Source organism: Pseudovirgaria hyperparasitica, assembly GCF_010093815.1.
Source record: "Pseudovirgaria hyperparasitica strain CBS 121739 unplaced genomic scaffold EJ05scaffold_17, whole genome shotgun sequence".
NCBI classification, from domain to species: Eukaryota; Fungi; Ascomycota; class Dothideomycetes; order Acrospermales; family Acrospermaceae; genus Pseudovirgaria; species Pseudovirgaria hyperparasitica.
In genome coordinates, this window is record NW_022985565.1 from 87,924 (window position 1) to 104,204 (window position 16,281).

Consider the following 16,281-nt stretch of genomic DNA (forward strand, 5'->3'; position numbering starts at 1 on the left):
ATTATTATTATTATTATTATTATTATTATTATTATTATTATTATTATTATTATTATTATTATTATTATTATTATTATTATTATTATTATTATTATAGATATACTCTATAGCTATATACTTAAGAAGATATAAAGACTTAATAAGATATAGTTATAAAGAGAAGGGAGTTTTCTCTCTTAGGTTTCTTCTTATATAGTAGCTTAGACTAGAGAAGATATATATCTATAGAGTACTACTCTATCTAGTTATATAATAATAATAATATTATTATACTTATAAAGACTATATTAGTATATAAGTACTTATTTACATTTCTATATATTCTCGTAGACTAGTAATCTATTAAGTACATTTAATAGACTAAACTATACCTTTTATACTACAGGACATAGGAGGGGATAATTGCCCACCCAAATGACGAAAAGCGGTAATACCAGGCAGGGATTCGGGTCATCATAGGGCCTAGTCGTCTGGAACGACACATTCGTCGTCCAGAGACCCGTTCGGAGAAGTTATAGCACCATGGCAGTCTCCATCTCGATTGGGTAGTGCTCCACTGGAAGTTTGTTGTGCGCTACTCTTGCGATGCCTGCTTACCACACCTGGAAACATGCGTGGCTCAGTGCCGTCCAAACGAGACGGGACAGGCATACCGATGTCCGATGATAGCGTGGGTAAGACCACTGTCGATGAACGATCAAGGCGGTTGTGCTGATAGGTAGCGCTCTGTGGAGACTTCGGCGAGTTTGTAGTATTGTGAACTTCAGCCAAAGGTATAGTATGATTCATGCGTGCAGCTTGCACCTGGGCAAGGGGAGCATTGTATGAGCTTGGGGGTAGATTGACGAATTGTGATAGTGAACTATCAGCCGGGACATTTGCGGAAGGATTGTTATGCATCGAGATAGTGGGTGATTGTGGCGTCTGGCTGAGAGGAGGGGACTGAGGTAGCGCGGCTGCTGTGAGGGTGTCGCTCTTGTGTATGCTGTATCGATTGATCCTAGAACGAGTCAGCTGACATCTCAAGCGATTCTGTGAAGATTATGGCCATTTGTGGTAGCACATACATCGCAAACTCCTGCATCAAAGTTTCGTGCCGGTAGGCTTCGCGTATCTGAGGGACATTCACTTTCGCAACATCATTACCAAGTACCCCTGGAAGATGATAGTTGCTGCCCAACCAGCGTTGCTTGATGATGTGCTCAAAACCACTCTGTTCAACTGAGTGCTTTGCCAACTCGCACATATCAACAGCACTCAACTTATAGATCTGGGCTGCGACGGAGTATTCTTCGATCAAAGGCTCCTTCGTGAAAGCGAACTGAAGAGGGTCATCCGTAGATAGAGACACGTTGAGTCCCCTTTTGAAGTATGAGTGAAAAGGATTCCTTTCATACGCAAGGAATAGAGCATTGTTACTGAGGGGAGACATGGCGATCCCAATTTGATCCAGATAGAATATGTATTGCAAAAAAGGTACTTTTCTGAGCAGAAGGCCATGGCTGATGCTATGACAGCATATGGTAGCTGCTGCCAAATGGTCTGTATCGCCAGCTTCTCCACAGTGCGGTCGTAACAGGAAAGTATTGAACCCTCTCTGCTTCCGCCAAACATTGAGCGATGCGATATTCGCGAAAAGGAAATAGATCCAATAACTGTATGGTGGATTCTGGCTGGTATTCCACTCTGATGGCGCTGGAAACTTCTTGTAAAGTCGACGCTCAGGTTTGCTTTCATCGTCAACACTGTCGAAGCCGATTACACGCTGCAGGAATATATGTAGTTTAGGGTGACTTTCTGGCTCCTTGGTGACTTCGAAGAGAGGCTTAAAGATGTTCACAATGACTTGTTGGAAGTCCTCCATCAATCTAGTCGATTTGTACACGTCGTAGAGCCGCGGGATTTGTATCAGCCAACGCACATTGGGGGAGAACAACTTGTTATCGACAACCCAAGCCGCAAGCTTGTCCCACTCGTCTGGCGCACGGCCGTAGATTGAAATGCGCCATTCAACCATCTGATACTTACTTGCCTCCAAATCTGATATGACCTCCTTGGTGATCTCGGCGAGATAACGTCCTTTGATCAGATTATCCGTTTTTAGGAAGATGGTACGCAGACGTGATTCACCAATAGGGTTGTACTTAAGATTGAATTTATCAAAACGGTGGAAGCTGTCCGTATGTGCCTGCTGAGTTTAGCAATATAACGCGTCTTAGCGAGTGAACGGCAACATACATGCATGTCCAAAGTATCAATGCTAAGATCATACGCAGTCAAGTTTATACTTTCAAACACTTCTTTGAGAGTGAGGTGCTTCCCGTCTCTGTGTAGCACGATCTCATCTGGAGATTTCTTCATTTTTGATTTAATAAAGCGAAGCAGATGTTTCTGATTCATGCAAGCGGAGTGATGGACATGGGTATCAACTTTTCGGACGTTATAAAAGTCTCTGTGTGGTACTTTCTTGCTGTCTGCAACCTCCTGATATTCGTTCACGAGCGAGTATAAGTGAAATTTGCCTTCCAGGTACGAAAGGCGACGATAAGCGTAGCTTTTGTTCGCGCCCTCAGAGGATATATGCAGAATTTGATCGAGATCCATGTAGTATTCGCGCAAAGTTGGTATGTGTATGATTGGGCTATCGAGTTCTGCTGACTTCGAATTCTCGTATACTTGGTAGACGCTGCCTGCATCCATACGGAACATCATCTCTGATGGGCCTGGAAATGGCTTGCAGTCTTCTAATTCGAAATCTTCACCAATGTCAAAGCCTATTTTTCTTGAAGGCTTTGACTTCTGTGGCTCGTCTAGACTCACGCTGTTCGACATGCTATTCAACGCATTGGTTCCCGACCGTCCTTTGACACCATCCCACACGGGTTCTGGGTGGGGTGGATAGATTTGCCAACCTGGGTCATCCTTTGGATTGTCGAATGAGCGCTGTAGAGACAATCTCATGTACTTATGACGGAGATCAAGGACTTGCTGAATGTTCGTGAACACTTGACTCAATTCGGCAGTAACAGTGGAGTCATCACTGGCGAAGCCCAAGGGACCATTGCCGATACCTACACCAGCACCTGCGCCGTGGATACCCTCAGTGCCCAGCATTAGCTTGTGCTCGTGAGGGAGTGCTGAATGATGAGCATGGTCGCGAGCGTGGGCTTCTACACGTATCGATGGTCCATTCTCGTGCCATAGCGAACGTCCAGAAGGGCCGTCAAGAGTGGAATCGACACCACCTGCTTGAACATCGATACCGAATCGGTCACTCCTGGCAACGTCTAACGGCAATGCAGATCTATAATTCGAGACACTATGTGCTAAGCTTTGTGTGCTTGGCTGAGATCTGAGGCTGTCTGCATGACCGTGATCATCGCCACAATTAGCTGGGAACGTCTTTGCGCGAATGACGGGACTCGTCCCGTCTTGCGACCAAGCACTACCACCTGTATATTGACTTTCCAGTCGATGACGCTGATAGAAGAGCTTTGCTTCGGCATGTCCCACCTGTTTCTCTGACATGTGATCATATAGGGCAGTTTTGAATCGTTTGTCGCGAGGTAGCAAAATTGTCTTGGAATGTTCGTCTACTATGGATCCAGATTCATCGTCATCCGGTTTTGCAGCTCTTACGTCATCCTCAAGAGTACCATGATCAAAGTAGCGGTCGCTGTCGTATGCCTGAGACCCGCTGTGAGCAGTAGATTCATAGCGGTCAAGGTCATCGTCGAAGAGAGGGCCGTCGTCGATAGCGCTGTTTGCCCGTTGGAGATGCGGCGAGTCGTCGGCTGAGAGCACACCAGACACTGAATCTGTATCTTAGGGTTGCAATGCGAGAATGACCATTAAACTCACCTGGAATCTGGTCTAGAGGCATTGAGTACGTTAGTAAAGTGCTCACGATATTAATAACCACGATGTTGCTGCTCACGAAGAACTTCGGGGTAAAGTAACGGTCTAGGCGGCGGGTAATCTTAGATGGCCCATTCTCTCTAGCCGTGTGCGGCTAGGTACAGCTCGCTATATATACTTCGATCTCGCTATTATAATATATATAATAGTAATAATCTTAGTATAGTAATAGGTCTTCTCTACCTTAGTAAATAAAACTATAATTATATATATTCTTTATAAAATTATAATATTTTATAAATTAACTCTTTTATAATTATTAGTTCTAATTAATAATAGTAAAAGATAGAGATATTAGATATTAGTAAAATAATAAGAAAGACTTTCTTTAATTACTACTATTATCTTAGATAGACCTTAAAAGGTTACTCTCTACTCTATATAAGAGTTTTAAGTTAATTATTATTATTATTCTATAGAAGTTTTTATATTAAGTCTCTTAAATATTATAATATTATATACTATAAGCTATAATCGTAGTAACTAATTAATAAGCTATATGCCCTAGATGTCTAAAGGACCCTATATACTATTAGAACATACGGAGCAGAGACCGATGGGGCAAGTGGGGCAAGTAGCTGTTGCCTATTCCTTGCGACCAATTATCGTTAGCCACATGATGTATGCGTGAGATTTCCGTTAGTCATCGCAGCTTCATATACCTGATTGCGGACGCGTCTTAGAATTGTTATCATTCCTCCTTTGGCCAAGTTCTCCCAACTCGTATTATCAAATCTGCTAGTACTAACTCTCTCTCCTCCCTCCGAGTAATGTGCACATACGGTAGAACATTAGCTGTTTACGAAGCATGTCAAAGGCTACCTCAGCATAAGGAGGAGACTCGTCCGAGGCATCGTTGCGCGACCTCGCCAAAGCCAGGAGCTCCATGTCCGGAACCTGAACACGATCCCACCAAGGACATATTACATTCCCAGCGACGAGGGCCCTGTCACGCCTGTCGTGATTCTGGAAGTACTGTGGAAATTTGGCATGTTAAGTGGGCAAGTTTTGCTAACTTCTACTTCAAATCTCTAGGAACAAATGTCGAGTAGGTGGATGTACACGGCTCATGAAATTGGAATCGGTACCTCAATAGAACTATCCAACCCGTTTCTTTTGCGGCGAAATATCTTGCATCTCTTTCTCTAAGGTTTCGATAATACAGTCCATTGATTCAATCTCGCCACGCCAGCATTTCTGCATTAAAACACTTAGTGGTAAATTGTTAGTCTCGGGAAATCTCCCGCGTGCGTAGAGTTGTCCGACAATTTGACCAGCTCCTTCCATATACATGTACTCCGAATACGGCGGCTTACCCACAACTATCTCGTAGATTATACAGCCAAACGCAAATATGTCTGTAGCGCGACTGGTTTGGGGCTGAGCCGGTTTATAACTAAACCATTCATAGCAAGAACCGGCTGAGTCACCATTAAGGCTACAACCTTCAAAATCAATTAACTTGACGCCCTCACTGGTTAATATCAAATTATTACATCCCACATCGCAATGGACAATTCCGCAATCGTGAACATGTCTATAACCGGCCGCGGCGCGAATCAGCCACTCAAGCTTCGTGCTCAGCGATATATTACTGCCGGATTGGCATAATTCTCTGAGGGTAGTACCTCGTTCAAGAATGATACCGTCTTGCCATGGCTGAATGAGCTTTGCAATGGTCGGATGTGGAGCGAGAAGACCATATGCTTGACATTCGATTTGCTCAGACTCACGCAAGTGAAACTCTTTGTAGACGCGGGCTTCATCAACGCTGTATACGACACTGGCCTTTCCAGCAGCTAGGTATCGTAGCATATTTAGGTTCAGGCTGATCTCCTTCAGTTCATTAGGATACTGTTCGCTGGAGGATTGTTCTTCGGAGGGGTGTTCGTGGGAGGGGTGTTCATTGGTTTCGTCGGGCTCGCAGTGATTTGAGACAGTCTTGAATCTCTCAGAATCCTGCCCAAGGTCCTTCCAGCTGCGCTTTCGTGTGAAGCAGCAAAGTAGAATGCAAATAATGGACGTGGCTCGGTCAAGTCGAGAAGCTGTGCAACTGATGTACCTTAGCATGATTGACTGATTCCGCCGATGAAGGCAGTAAAACCACGAGATATTTGGAGGTCGATTCCGTGACAATCGGTAGCCGGGGCCGGCAAAGCTTTGATCCGGACCCGAAAGGTTCCGTGGGGCGTCAATGCTACTATCTACCTACTCTATTCTTATAGGTTCTAGCTAATTATTATTAACTATATACTATTATAAAAATAATTTATAAAGATATAAAGATTAGAGTAGATTAGTATAAAGCTATACTCTTAGAAAACTAGATATATATCTAGTCTAAGAGATCTAAAGAGTTTAATAATAAGTTATAGAATCTCTTAAAGAAAAGAAAATTATTAAAGAAAAGATCTATATATAGATAATAGCTAGACTTATATAATATAATATAATTATATATATATACTACTAGTTTAAATTAGATAAATCTATATATATATATATAAGAATCTAATAGAAGTTAGTAATATAAGAATAGAGTAGATAGATAGTAGTATAGCTAAATAGAATAATAGAGTATATTCTATTATAGAATAAGTTACTACTAAACTCTCTTAGTAGTAATTAAAGAGTATATATATATTATAATAGATATAACTAAGATATTACTATAATAGTAGATTAAGATATATTATAATTTAACTTTAAGAAGTAGAGATAAATCTATATAGATTATAGCTTAATTATATAGTTTAAGTAAGATTATATAATACCTCTATTCTAGTTCTATCTATAAGAATAGAGTTATTAGATAGTAGTATAGTTAGATAGAATAATATAGTATATTCTATTATAGAATAAATTACTACTAAACCCTTTTAGTAGAAATCTAAGAGTATATATATAAAGAGATGCTAATCTATTTAGTATATAACTATTTACTATCTATTATACTACCTTCTAACTAAGTTAGCTAAGATATATATAGATATAATTATATCTAAGACTAGATTCTAATAATTATCCCCTTTCTTTTAGGAAGCTACCCCTAGTAATCTAGATTATTATCTATCTCTATATCTATATTCTAAGTTCTATAAGACCTTAATTATTCTCTATACTTTATCTTAAATATATATAAATACTAGCTAATCTAAGATTTATATAAGTATTTTTCTAATAAACTAGATTTTATCTATTCTAAATTCTTATATAGATAGAATTATCTAATTAGACCTAGTATATTATATAATATAATTAGATAAGTCTAGATACTATCTATATTAAAATCTTTTCTTAGAAATATTCCTTTTCTTAAAAAACTTTATAACTTATTATAGAGTTTTTTAGATTATTAGATATATTATCTAATTCTTATAGATATAGATTTATATAGATTTACTATAATTTACTATAATTTATATAGCTTACTAACTTTTATAATATACATAGCTAATAATAATAATAATCTATAAGAATCTATATAAATTAGTAATAATTATAATATAGTTTTCTAAAACCTTAATACTTAGAAGTAATTAGTATAGAAATAGATACCTTTAAATAATCCTTATCTTATATATATTACTAATATATTAAAAGCTATTAATCTACTCTAATCTAGGCTAGGCTCTAATAATCTAGCTATATATTATTATAGTTATTACTTTCTATTATATACTACTTATAGTAGTACTAATTCTATAACTTATAGTATTTATATAACTAAGAAGTATTATTATTTATAGGTATTTAAATAAGTTTAAAAAACTTTATATAGATTTACCTATATTAGTATAGATTACTACTAGACCTCTAGTAACCTCTACTAATAAGAAGTATAGTACTACTAATTATAATACCTTAGAGAAGGCTTTCTATAAGTTATATATCTATAGTAAGAAGTATATCTAGAAGTATAATTCTAATATAATCTATAAAGTTTTATTAGAATCTACTATAGCTATTATTACTATAATTACTAGATAATATTATTTTTCTTAAATTATTATAGATTCTTACTAATATATATTAATCTCTATAATAATACTAAAATCTCTACTACTTTAGACTTCTTTCTATATACTAGTAATATTAAAATTCCTAGAAAAGATTCTAATAAAAAGACTAAGATTTATTTCTTATATATATCTAAGAGCTATAAATTTAGAGAAGATAGCTCTAATCTAGAAGTTTCTATACTAAAGATATATAGTTCTATACTAATTATTAAATCTTTTTACTAATTTATATAATTCTTAGTATATCTATACTAGTCCATCTCTCTCTATCCTAGTTTCTACTACTCTATAGATTTCTATAGAGGAATTTATAGCTATAAAACGCGCTATATAGAGTTTATAGCATTAGAATAAAAGACTAGAGACCTATATTATAAAGCTCTATACTATACTAAATAAAAATTAGTAGAAGAAATTAGATATAATTATTATAGTAATTAGTTCTTCTACTTCTACTCTAACTTAATTAGTTTAGATCTATACTAATTAGTACTAATATATTTCTTTTATCTAGTATTTTTAGTTTTTAGTTTTAATTTTAAAGTAATCTTACTTTTTCTAGATAGATTAGTATAAGTTTATATAGATTTATATAGATCTTTATATTTTCTTTTAGTTTTCTTAATTTTATCTTTCTTTAATAATAACTTCTTTAATCTCTTTAGTAATCTATACTAATCTATACTAATTAGTACTAATTTTCTATATCTATTTCTCTTAGTAAATTATTTTTCTAAATCTCTTTTTTAGTTAAATTCTTTAAAGTTCTAAGTTTAAACTCTCTAAGGGAGTTCTAAGTTTAAACTTTCTAAGGAAGTTCCTTAATTCCTTAGAATATTTTAAAGATCTATATCTCTTTTATCTTCTTTCTTTTAGATAGCCGTTCTTAGTACTAAACTATACTAAAAAATATTAAATTATTATACTTTAGTATAATTCTCTATAATTCCGCGGCTTCCTTTACTAATTACTACTTATATACTAGTATTACTACTTTACTAATATTTATTATAGATTTCTAAGTATCTTTATTAGAATTATATTCTTTCTAATAAATTTTATATAGCTATATACTATCTTTAGTATATTATTAGCTAAGTATCTACTTAACTTTATAGATATCCGTACCTTCTTATATAAGTATTTTATATAGTATCTATTTAGAATAATCTAGTAATAATAAGATATAAAATAGCTTAAGAAGCGTAATATAGAATATATTATATATCTTTAATATAGAAGGGAGTTTTAACTTATACGCCTAGTTATTAATTATATAATAATAATAATAATAATATTATATAACTAGGTAGAGTAGTACTCTACAGGCCTATGCCTCCTCTAGTCTAAGCCACTATATAAGAAGAAACCCCATAGGGAAAAACTTCCTTATGTCTATAACTACATCTCGTTAAACCTCTATTTCGTCTTAAGTATATAGCTATAGGGTACGCCTATTAGCCTATAGCCTATATTACCGTTATTTTGCCCTTAGGTAGCACGTGTAGGTACGGAGGTTATTAGTTAAGGGCTACCCTTAACTAATAATTAGGGTTCTCCCGGGGTTCTTCTAGTATATATCGGGTTATTACCGGCGTATACCGGGTCTCTTCTAGTATATATTTCCGGGTCTACTAGTACTAGAGGAGTAGTAGATATATAAGTATCTATTAGGAGACGTTCTTAGGGTACTTATTAAGCTATTATACGATATCTAAAGTCTTCGTAACGTAGATAAGCTATTACCGTTATATATAGAGGTTAGGGTATATAGCTAGATAGTAGCATATTATACCTCTCCGGCCGTACGCCTTATACTATAGAGACACATTAGGAACACCTCTCTTATAGAGATAGTATAGAAGTCCCATGGCGCCCGTTCGGGCTTAGATAAGTATAGATACTTAGGCTTTCGTTAGCCCTTTATATATCTATTTACTCAGTTCCTTCTATAGCCCTTAAATCTACTCTAGGTACCTATCCTACTAGGAGGTCTAGTAGGCACGGAGTGCCTCTTTCTACTTATCTTAAGTCCACGACCGTATATTTTTTATAAGTTCTTAAAGGCTCTACTAGTCTAGGAGAGCGTCTAGGTTATCTCGGACTTCTTATACTACTTAGCTAGAGTCGGCTTCTATTAAGCACCTATACCGTATTCGATTCCGGCCTATATATAGGAGTACGCGGTAATATATGCTAATTTATACACGTAGCGCGGCGAAAGTATATTCTACGTTTTCTATACGTTCCTATACTTATTATTTAGTAAAGTATACTACCCTCTATATCTAGTAGAAGTTATATATACTTATAACGTCTGTCTCGCGTCGTAGTAGTACCGTGTTAGTAGCTTTATATACGCCTAATATAAGACGGAGTATACGGTTCTATATAGATTCGAGCTTTATTCGCCTAGTCTATATAAGGGCCGTATACTAGTACTCGTGTCCGTACGTGAAGGCGGGTCGTACTATAGATATATATAGCTAGCGTGCCTTATCCCGGGCGGTTCCCTACGTGGAGACTATAATCTATTATATGGCGGCTTCTATCTAGAGGGCCCTAGAGACGGCGTATGCCACTTATGGTCCCTATTTAAGCTTACTATCTAGTATAACTCCGAGCGCGCGCATGCTTTATACTAGTAGTTCATTAAATACGTTGATTCGGGGGCGTTATTCGCCTTCCCTAGTTACCTATTTCCCTTAACGATTAATAAAGTATATAAGCTAGTATTTCTCTAGGGCGAACTTTGCTCTATGGCGTTTTACCTACTAGAGGCACCTCTCGTGGTTCTATTCTAGTCGTCTATACGTTCGGTTGGTATTATTATTAATGGCTAGGAGGTATATATTATCGGCGTATCCGACTACCTCTATATACTTTATTCCTTAAAGAAGGTCTACTATAAAGAAGAGGAATAGGATTAGAGAGATAGTACTCCCTTATAGGATGCCGTATACCGTCTCTTTATATTCGCTCTAGTACCTAGGGATATGTATCTAAGTTATTCTTCCTATAAGGAATAACTATATAAAGCGTGTAATCTATTCTAGTATTCGTCTTATCCGGAGGTTATAAATAAGTCTTATATAGTTTACCTTATTAAACGCTCCGGCCATATTAAGGGAGAGGAGCGATACTACCCGTCTCTATTTCTATACGGCCTGGACGACTTTAATAATATATTAGATAGCTATTATTAGAGAGCTATCTACCTTTACCTTCTGGTTCGGAGGGAGGAGATTATATTTCTATACCGCGGTACTTATCTTCTTTACTATTATAGCCTCTAGTATCTTATCTAGGTAGAAGAGAAGGGCGATTAGTCTCTATCCCTTTAGGGAGTTAGGGCTCTTTCCTAGTTTCGGAAGTATAATAGTATAGGCGACTCGGAAGCTCTAGGGGTGGTACCCCTACGTGACGTATACTTAGAATATATAAGTAATAAGCGGTAGGGTCGCTTTTATAGTGCTTTTTAGACATTAATTTAGAATTCCATCTGGTCTAGGTGCTTTATCATTTAGAAGTATCTTAATAATATTAAGTATATTCTCCTCCGTAACTTCTTCGGGGATATCTACTATATATAGATATTCGGCGCCGTAAATATCTAATAGGTCTACTAGTTCCGGGAGAGGGAACATGGCCTCCCGTAGGGCCTTAGTTTTCTTAAGGCTCGTGGAGTATATTCTCCCCTAATATATTAGGGGAGGTATAAGTAGCGGGGGTGTCGGAGTATCTACGCCCTTAGCCTATTTCGCTATGCGCCATAGCCCTATTACATATTATATCTATTAACTAGTAATTATACGCTACTATTTACGTCTTTCGTTATAGAGGACTTTATTACGTTATTATATCGCTTCCTTCTATTCTTTCTACGACTCGGGTATTCTCGTATAGTATACGTGTATATATAGCCTTCGGGCGTCTTATCTACTTTCCTATACTTAAGGAATCCCCTTTACTTCCGGGGGCCGGTATATTTGGTATAGTACGTGTTTATTTCTCGTATTCTAATATATTTATAGGAGTATCTATACGGCCTGGTCTATAGCTAGATCGTTAGATATATCGACTATAGAGGGATCTAGAATCGCCGATTCCAGGTCCTTTAGGTACTTTTCCTAGTCGGTGTCCTTCTATATCTATCGTCCCCGTTATTTATTCGGGGTATATACGTTTATTATAGTTTCTATATATTTATAGTCGGAATCCGTCTATACCTAGCCTAGGCGGTAGTATTAGATCTAGTAACTAATATACTCCGTAGCGAAGGTAAGGTTAAGCGTAGACCCGTCTTTATCCTATTTATATTTTTTCTATATAACTTATCCCATAGGTGTAAGTAGGTATAGAAAGTCGTGGTAGCGGGTACGTAGTTCCCTTACTCTAAGTTCTTCCCTAACTACGGCTAGGCCTCCCTACTATTAGTAGTAGAGGTTAAAGTCTTCTAGGAGGATGTGTTACCCTAGTTCCGTGGTACCCTCGAGTATCTTATCTAGTATAAGTATATATTATTAGTTATATATATTATATATATATAGGGGGCCTATATCTATTTATAGGTGTAGTATTATCCTAAGGTTATCGCGCTTAGTATACGACCATAATAAGAGTAGTATTAACCTATAAATGTAGAAGAGGACTTATCTTTCTAGTCCTAGAGAGTGTATAGTATGGTATCCGGGGTGTATGGTTGGTTTACTCGTCTAGTAGTGTTTATAGGGTTCCTAGATAGCGAGTATTATAGCCCTAGTCTCTTCGAGGAGCGTCGCCTAGTTCTCTCTTTTATATTATATATTTACCTATATAATTCGGAGTATATTCTAGTCCCTTATTAGATACTAGGGAGTATATATACCTATATACTTATTCCTTAGAGGCGCGACTGTCCTCGCGCGGTAGCGGCTTTAACTATACCTTTTAGTTGTCCTATCGTCTTTAGGATAGTCTACTATCCCGCCTAACTACCTTCTAGAGGGGAGGTTAGGGGTATTATAAAGGAAGGGCTCGTGGTAGGTGTTATATTCTATAACTATCTCGTGTCTCTCGCTTTTATCATGCGAATGTATTCTATGACCTATTTACGTTTTATATACGTTAACGACCACGACGGGTATTTCCTATTATAGTTTAAATACTATACTATATCCCTGTTTCTTAGTCCGTCTCCTCGCGGTTTATAAGGGCACTTCTAGATAGCGTGGTCCCCACGGTACTATCCGCACTTAGTCTTCTATAAGCACCTTTATATAGTATATCTATACCCTTAATAGTTGAAGCACTATATTATTACCTATGCTCTATCCTATAGCTCGGCTATAAGGAGCTCTCCTTCTATTAGGAATCCCTTCTATATAATGCGTTATATAAGGGCGGGGTCTTAGAGCTCTATAATTATAGTAGAGTGTTTTTTTGCCGTCGTCTTAATCGCCTATAGGTTCTTCTACTACGCTTTTATAATCTTAATCCCTAGGTATTTTTACGTGTTGGATTATTCTATACACGTAATATCCTCCGCTCCGATAGCCTATCCCTACACGGGTACTACGTGTACTATAATTAGGTATATAGCTACCCTAATAGACGCGCCGGGAAAGATACTACCTATCACGTTCGGATCTCGCGAGATGTTTTACTACGTAGTATTTATTATAGTAGTAAGTACTACCCCACCTAGCGTAACTTTAGTAGCCACGACGCTCGACTACATTCCTTTCTATTCGTTAATCTTATTTATAATTTCCTTTAGGGATGCCTATTAGACCTACGCTAGCGTGTCCTTATCCTAGATTACGACACGTATACTATATGCTCTATCTATGGTTCTAGTAGTCCTTAGTACGGTGGCTCCGGGTATTATTATAATCTAAGCCCACGTGTTAGGGCGCTTACCTTAGAATAGCTCTTTCTAGATTCTCCGTAGGCTGGCTTCTATTTAGTTGAGTCTACTACTAGGTTTCTCTCGTGGCGACTTCCTTTCTTTCTCCGTGATTTCTCTTAGGTTCCGGATAAGGTCCCGGAATACATGAAGGAGGGTCTTCTTTCCCTCCTCGGCGTCTCTCTCTATATATATTACCTAGTATTTAATTTTATCTAGGAGGGTCTCCCCTCTCAGGGTCCCCTCGGTCTAGGTTATCTATAGCGCTTTACACCCTTAGTTAGTTCCTATATTTTAGATAGGTGTCTAGCTATCCATATTAATGTCGCTATATGGCCGTTTCTACCGTACTAGTGGGGGTATATCCGGTATATGCCGGGGTATTACGATACCTAAGGCCGCTATAGTTATTAGTTAAGGGTAGCCCTTAACTAATAAAAGGGGGTCGGCGTGTCGGCGTTTATTAGATATAGTCTATACTCGTGTTATCGAAGAGTCTTCGAGTATATATATATAGTATCTCTATACGTCGGTATTATCGTGTATTATACACTATACGTACGCACATATGTCGGAGGTTATTATACTTAGTATACTCTATTATTTAATGTATATAAATCGCTGTTTTACCCCGAATTAACTAGTTTAGTCCGTTAGAGTGTAAGAAGTTTTTTGTTATTAATTATATAAGTAATCTTATATAGATCTATTATTATATAGTTAAGCTTCTTCTTTAGTCTAATACTATAAATATTCTTACTATTTAGTAAAACTTTATCTCTAATATTAAAGATTATAGGTTTTCTACTCTTATTATAGTATAATTTACTATAATCTATAGTATCTTATAGTAACTTTATAATACTTCTTTATATTTAGAATAGTTCTATAATAATCTCTATTACTTTAATATTAGATTATTCTACTTTAAACTATATTTCTAAGAACTACGCCTTATAGTTCTAACTAAAGTTTACTTTAAATAGACTTATATAGATTAATATATATTAGCTATTATTATATATAAATTGTATAATATAGACTAACCTTATCTAATTATTATACTTATAGTTATAATATATATATAAATATACCTTAACTATCTAATTCTACTACTCTATCTATCTATCTATTTATAGATAGAATATAATACTAAGTTTCTACTTAATTCCTAGTATATAGTAGAAATCCTTCTAAAATTTAGATATTATCTATAGATCTCTATCTAAAACTATATTATTTAGTATACTATAGAGCTAAACTATATTATAGAGTAGTATATCTATAAGATCTAATACTTAGATTATCTTTCTTATAGAGATATAGTATAATATCTTTATAAATCTATCTAGAACTATAAGTAAACTATTATAAATATATCTAAAATACTTACTTAGGGGTAGATCTATAATAAAATCTATTAATAATTTCTTCTATATCTTCTTTAGTATAGATAATAGTCTTAATTTACTATATAGTAAGTATCTATATACTTTTATATACTAGTAAATATTATATATTTCTATATAGTTCTTTATATATTTATAAAGATCTAGCTAGTTATATATTCTTTAAATTAAATTAACTATTCTTATAATACTAAAGTATTCTACTAATATATAATTATACTATTCCCTTAAAATATTAATCTATAAGCTATCTTCTAGTATATAGAGTTAGTCTTAGAAATATATTATATCTAATTATTATTTTTATCTTAATAACTATAGCGGATCTATAGCGCTTTCTTTTATACTTATAACTTTCTTTACTAATATATTAGAATTCTAGATAGATTTAATTAAGTCTTTAAGGGTTTTCTTAGTTTCTTAGATATTTATTTAGATTACTTAATACCTACTCTAATTTCTATAGAGAATTACTAAAAGTATTCTAGCTTCTAGTATTCTATTAGATAACTAGTCTTATAGTATCTATAGTATAGTATAGTCTAAATTATACTAACTATCTATATTATTCTATAATAATTTCTTATAATCTTTACGCTATAATAGAGGATTAGCTTTATTCTCTCTTCTAGCTGTATATACGATTTTAAAGTTAAATATTAATATCTACTTAGCCTAGTATACTTATTAGTAATTAAGAACTTTAGTTAATATAAAGTAATATAGATTTATATAATCTAATAATAATTTAATCTAATATATAGAATCTTCTAAATAATATTACTATTACTTAAAACTCTTAATAATTATAAGTAGTTTCTAGTTATATATATTATAATATATCTCTATATCTACTATTTTATAGAAAAAGAAGATAACTAGATACTATTATATCTTATCTTTTATATCTTTATATAGTTAACTACTAATTCTAGTAATTATAAATTCTAATATATTAGTTTCAACCTAAATATACTTCTTAGAATTAAAATACCTAAGAATTAGTATAGTTATAAAGTAATTCTTTAATAATTAGAATATATCT

General features: G+C 35.0%; 2 protein-coding genes across 2 annotated transcripts; both read right to left on the reverse strand.

The window, feature by feature from the left end:
- Positions 1 to 279: 279 nt before the first annotated feature.
- Positions 280 to 3,991, reverse strand: EJ05DRAFT_456844 (AMP deaminase). Its single transcript, XM_033742510.1, has 4 exons — positions 3,862 to 3,991; positions 2,239 to 3,812; positions 1,068 to 2,188; positions 280 to 1,000 (listed from the first exon to the last, which is right to left on the reverse strand). Exons 1-4 carry the CDS (start codon positions 3,881 to 3,883, stop codon positions 463 to 465), a joined length of 3,255 nt encoding a protein of 1,084 aa, XP_033596513.1. The 5' UTR covers positions 3,884 to 3,991; the 3' UTR covers positions 280 to 462.
- A 699-nt stretch (positions 3,992 to 4,690) lies between these two features.
- Positions 4,691 to 6,009, reverse strand: EJ05DRAFT_479611 (kinase-like protein). Its single transcript, XM_033744708.1, has one exon. It carries the CDS (start codon positions 5,986 to 5,988, stop codon positions 5,017 to 5,019), a length of 972 nt encoding a protein of 323 aa, XP_033596514.1. The 5' UTR covers positions 5,989 to 6,009; the 3' UTR covers positions 4,691 to 5,016.
- Positions 6,010 to 16,281: the final 10,272 nt, after the last annotated feature.

Coding starts and splice junctions, on each gene's coding strand:
- EJ05DRAFT_456844 (XM_033742510.1), bottom strand. CDS start 3,883: ATGCCTCTAGACCAGATTCCAG. Junction 3,813..3,861: donor GCCTCTAGACCAGATTCCAG/GTGAGTTTAATG, acceptor ATACAGATTCAG/TGTCTGGTGTGCTCTCAGCC. Junction 1,001..1,067: donor TTGATGCAGGAGTTTGCGAT/GTATGTGCTACC, acceptor GACTCGTTCTAG/GATCAATCGATACAGCATAC.
- EJ05DRAFT_479611 (XM_033744708.1), bottom strand. CDS start 5,988: ATGCTAAGGTACATCAGTTGCACAGCTTCTCGACTTGACCGAGCCACG.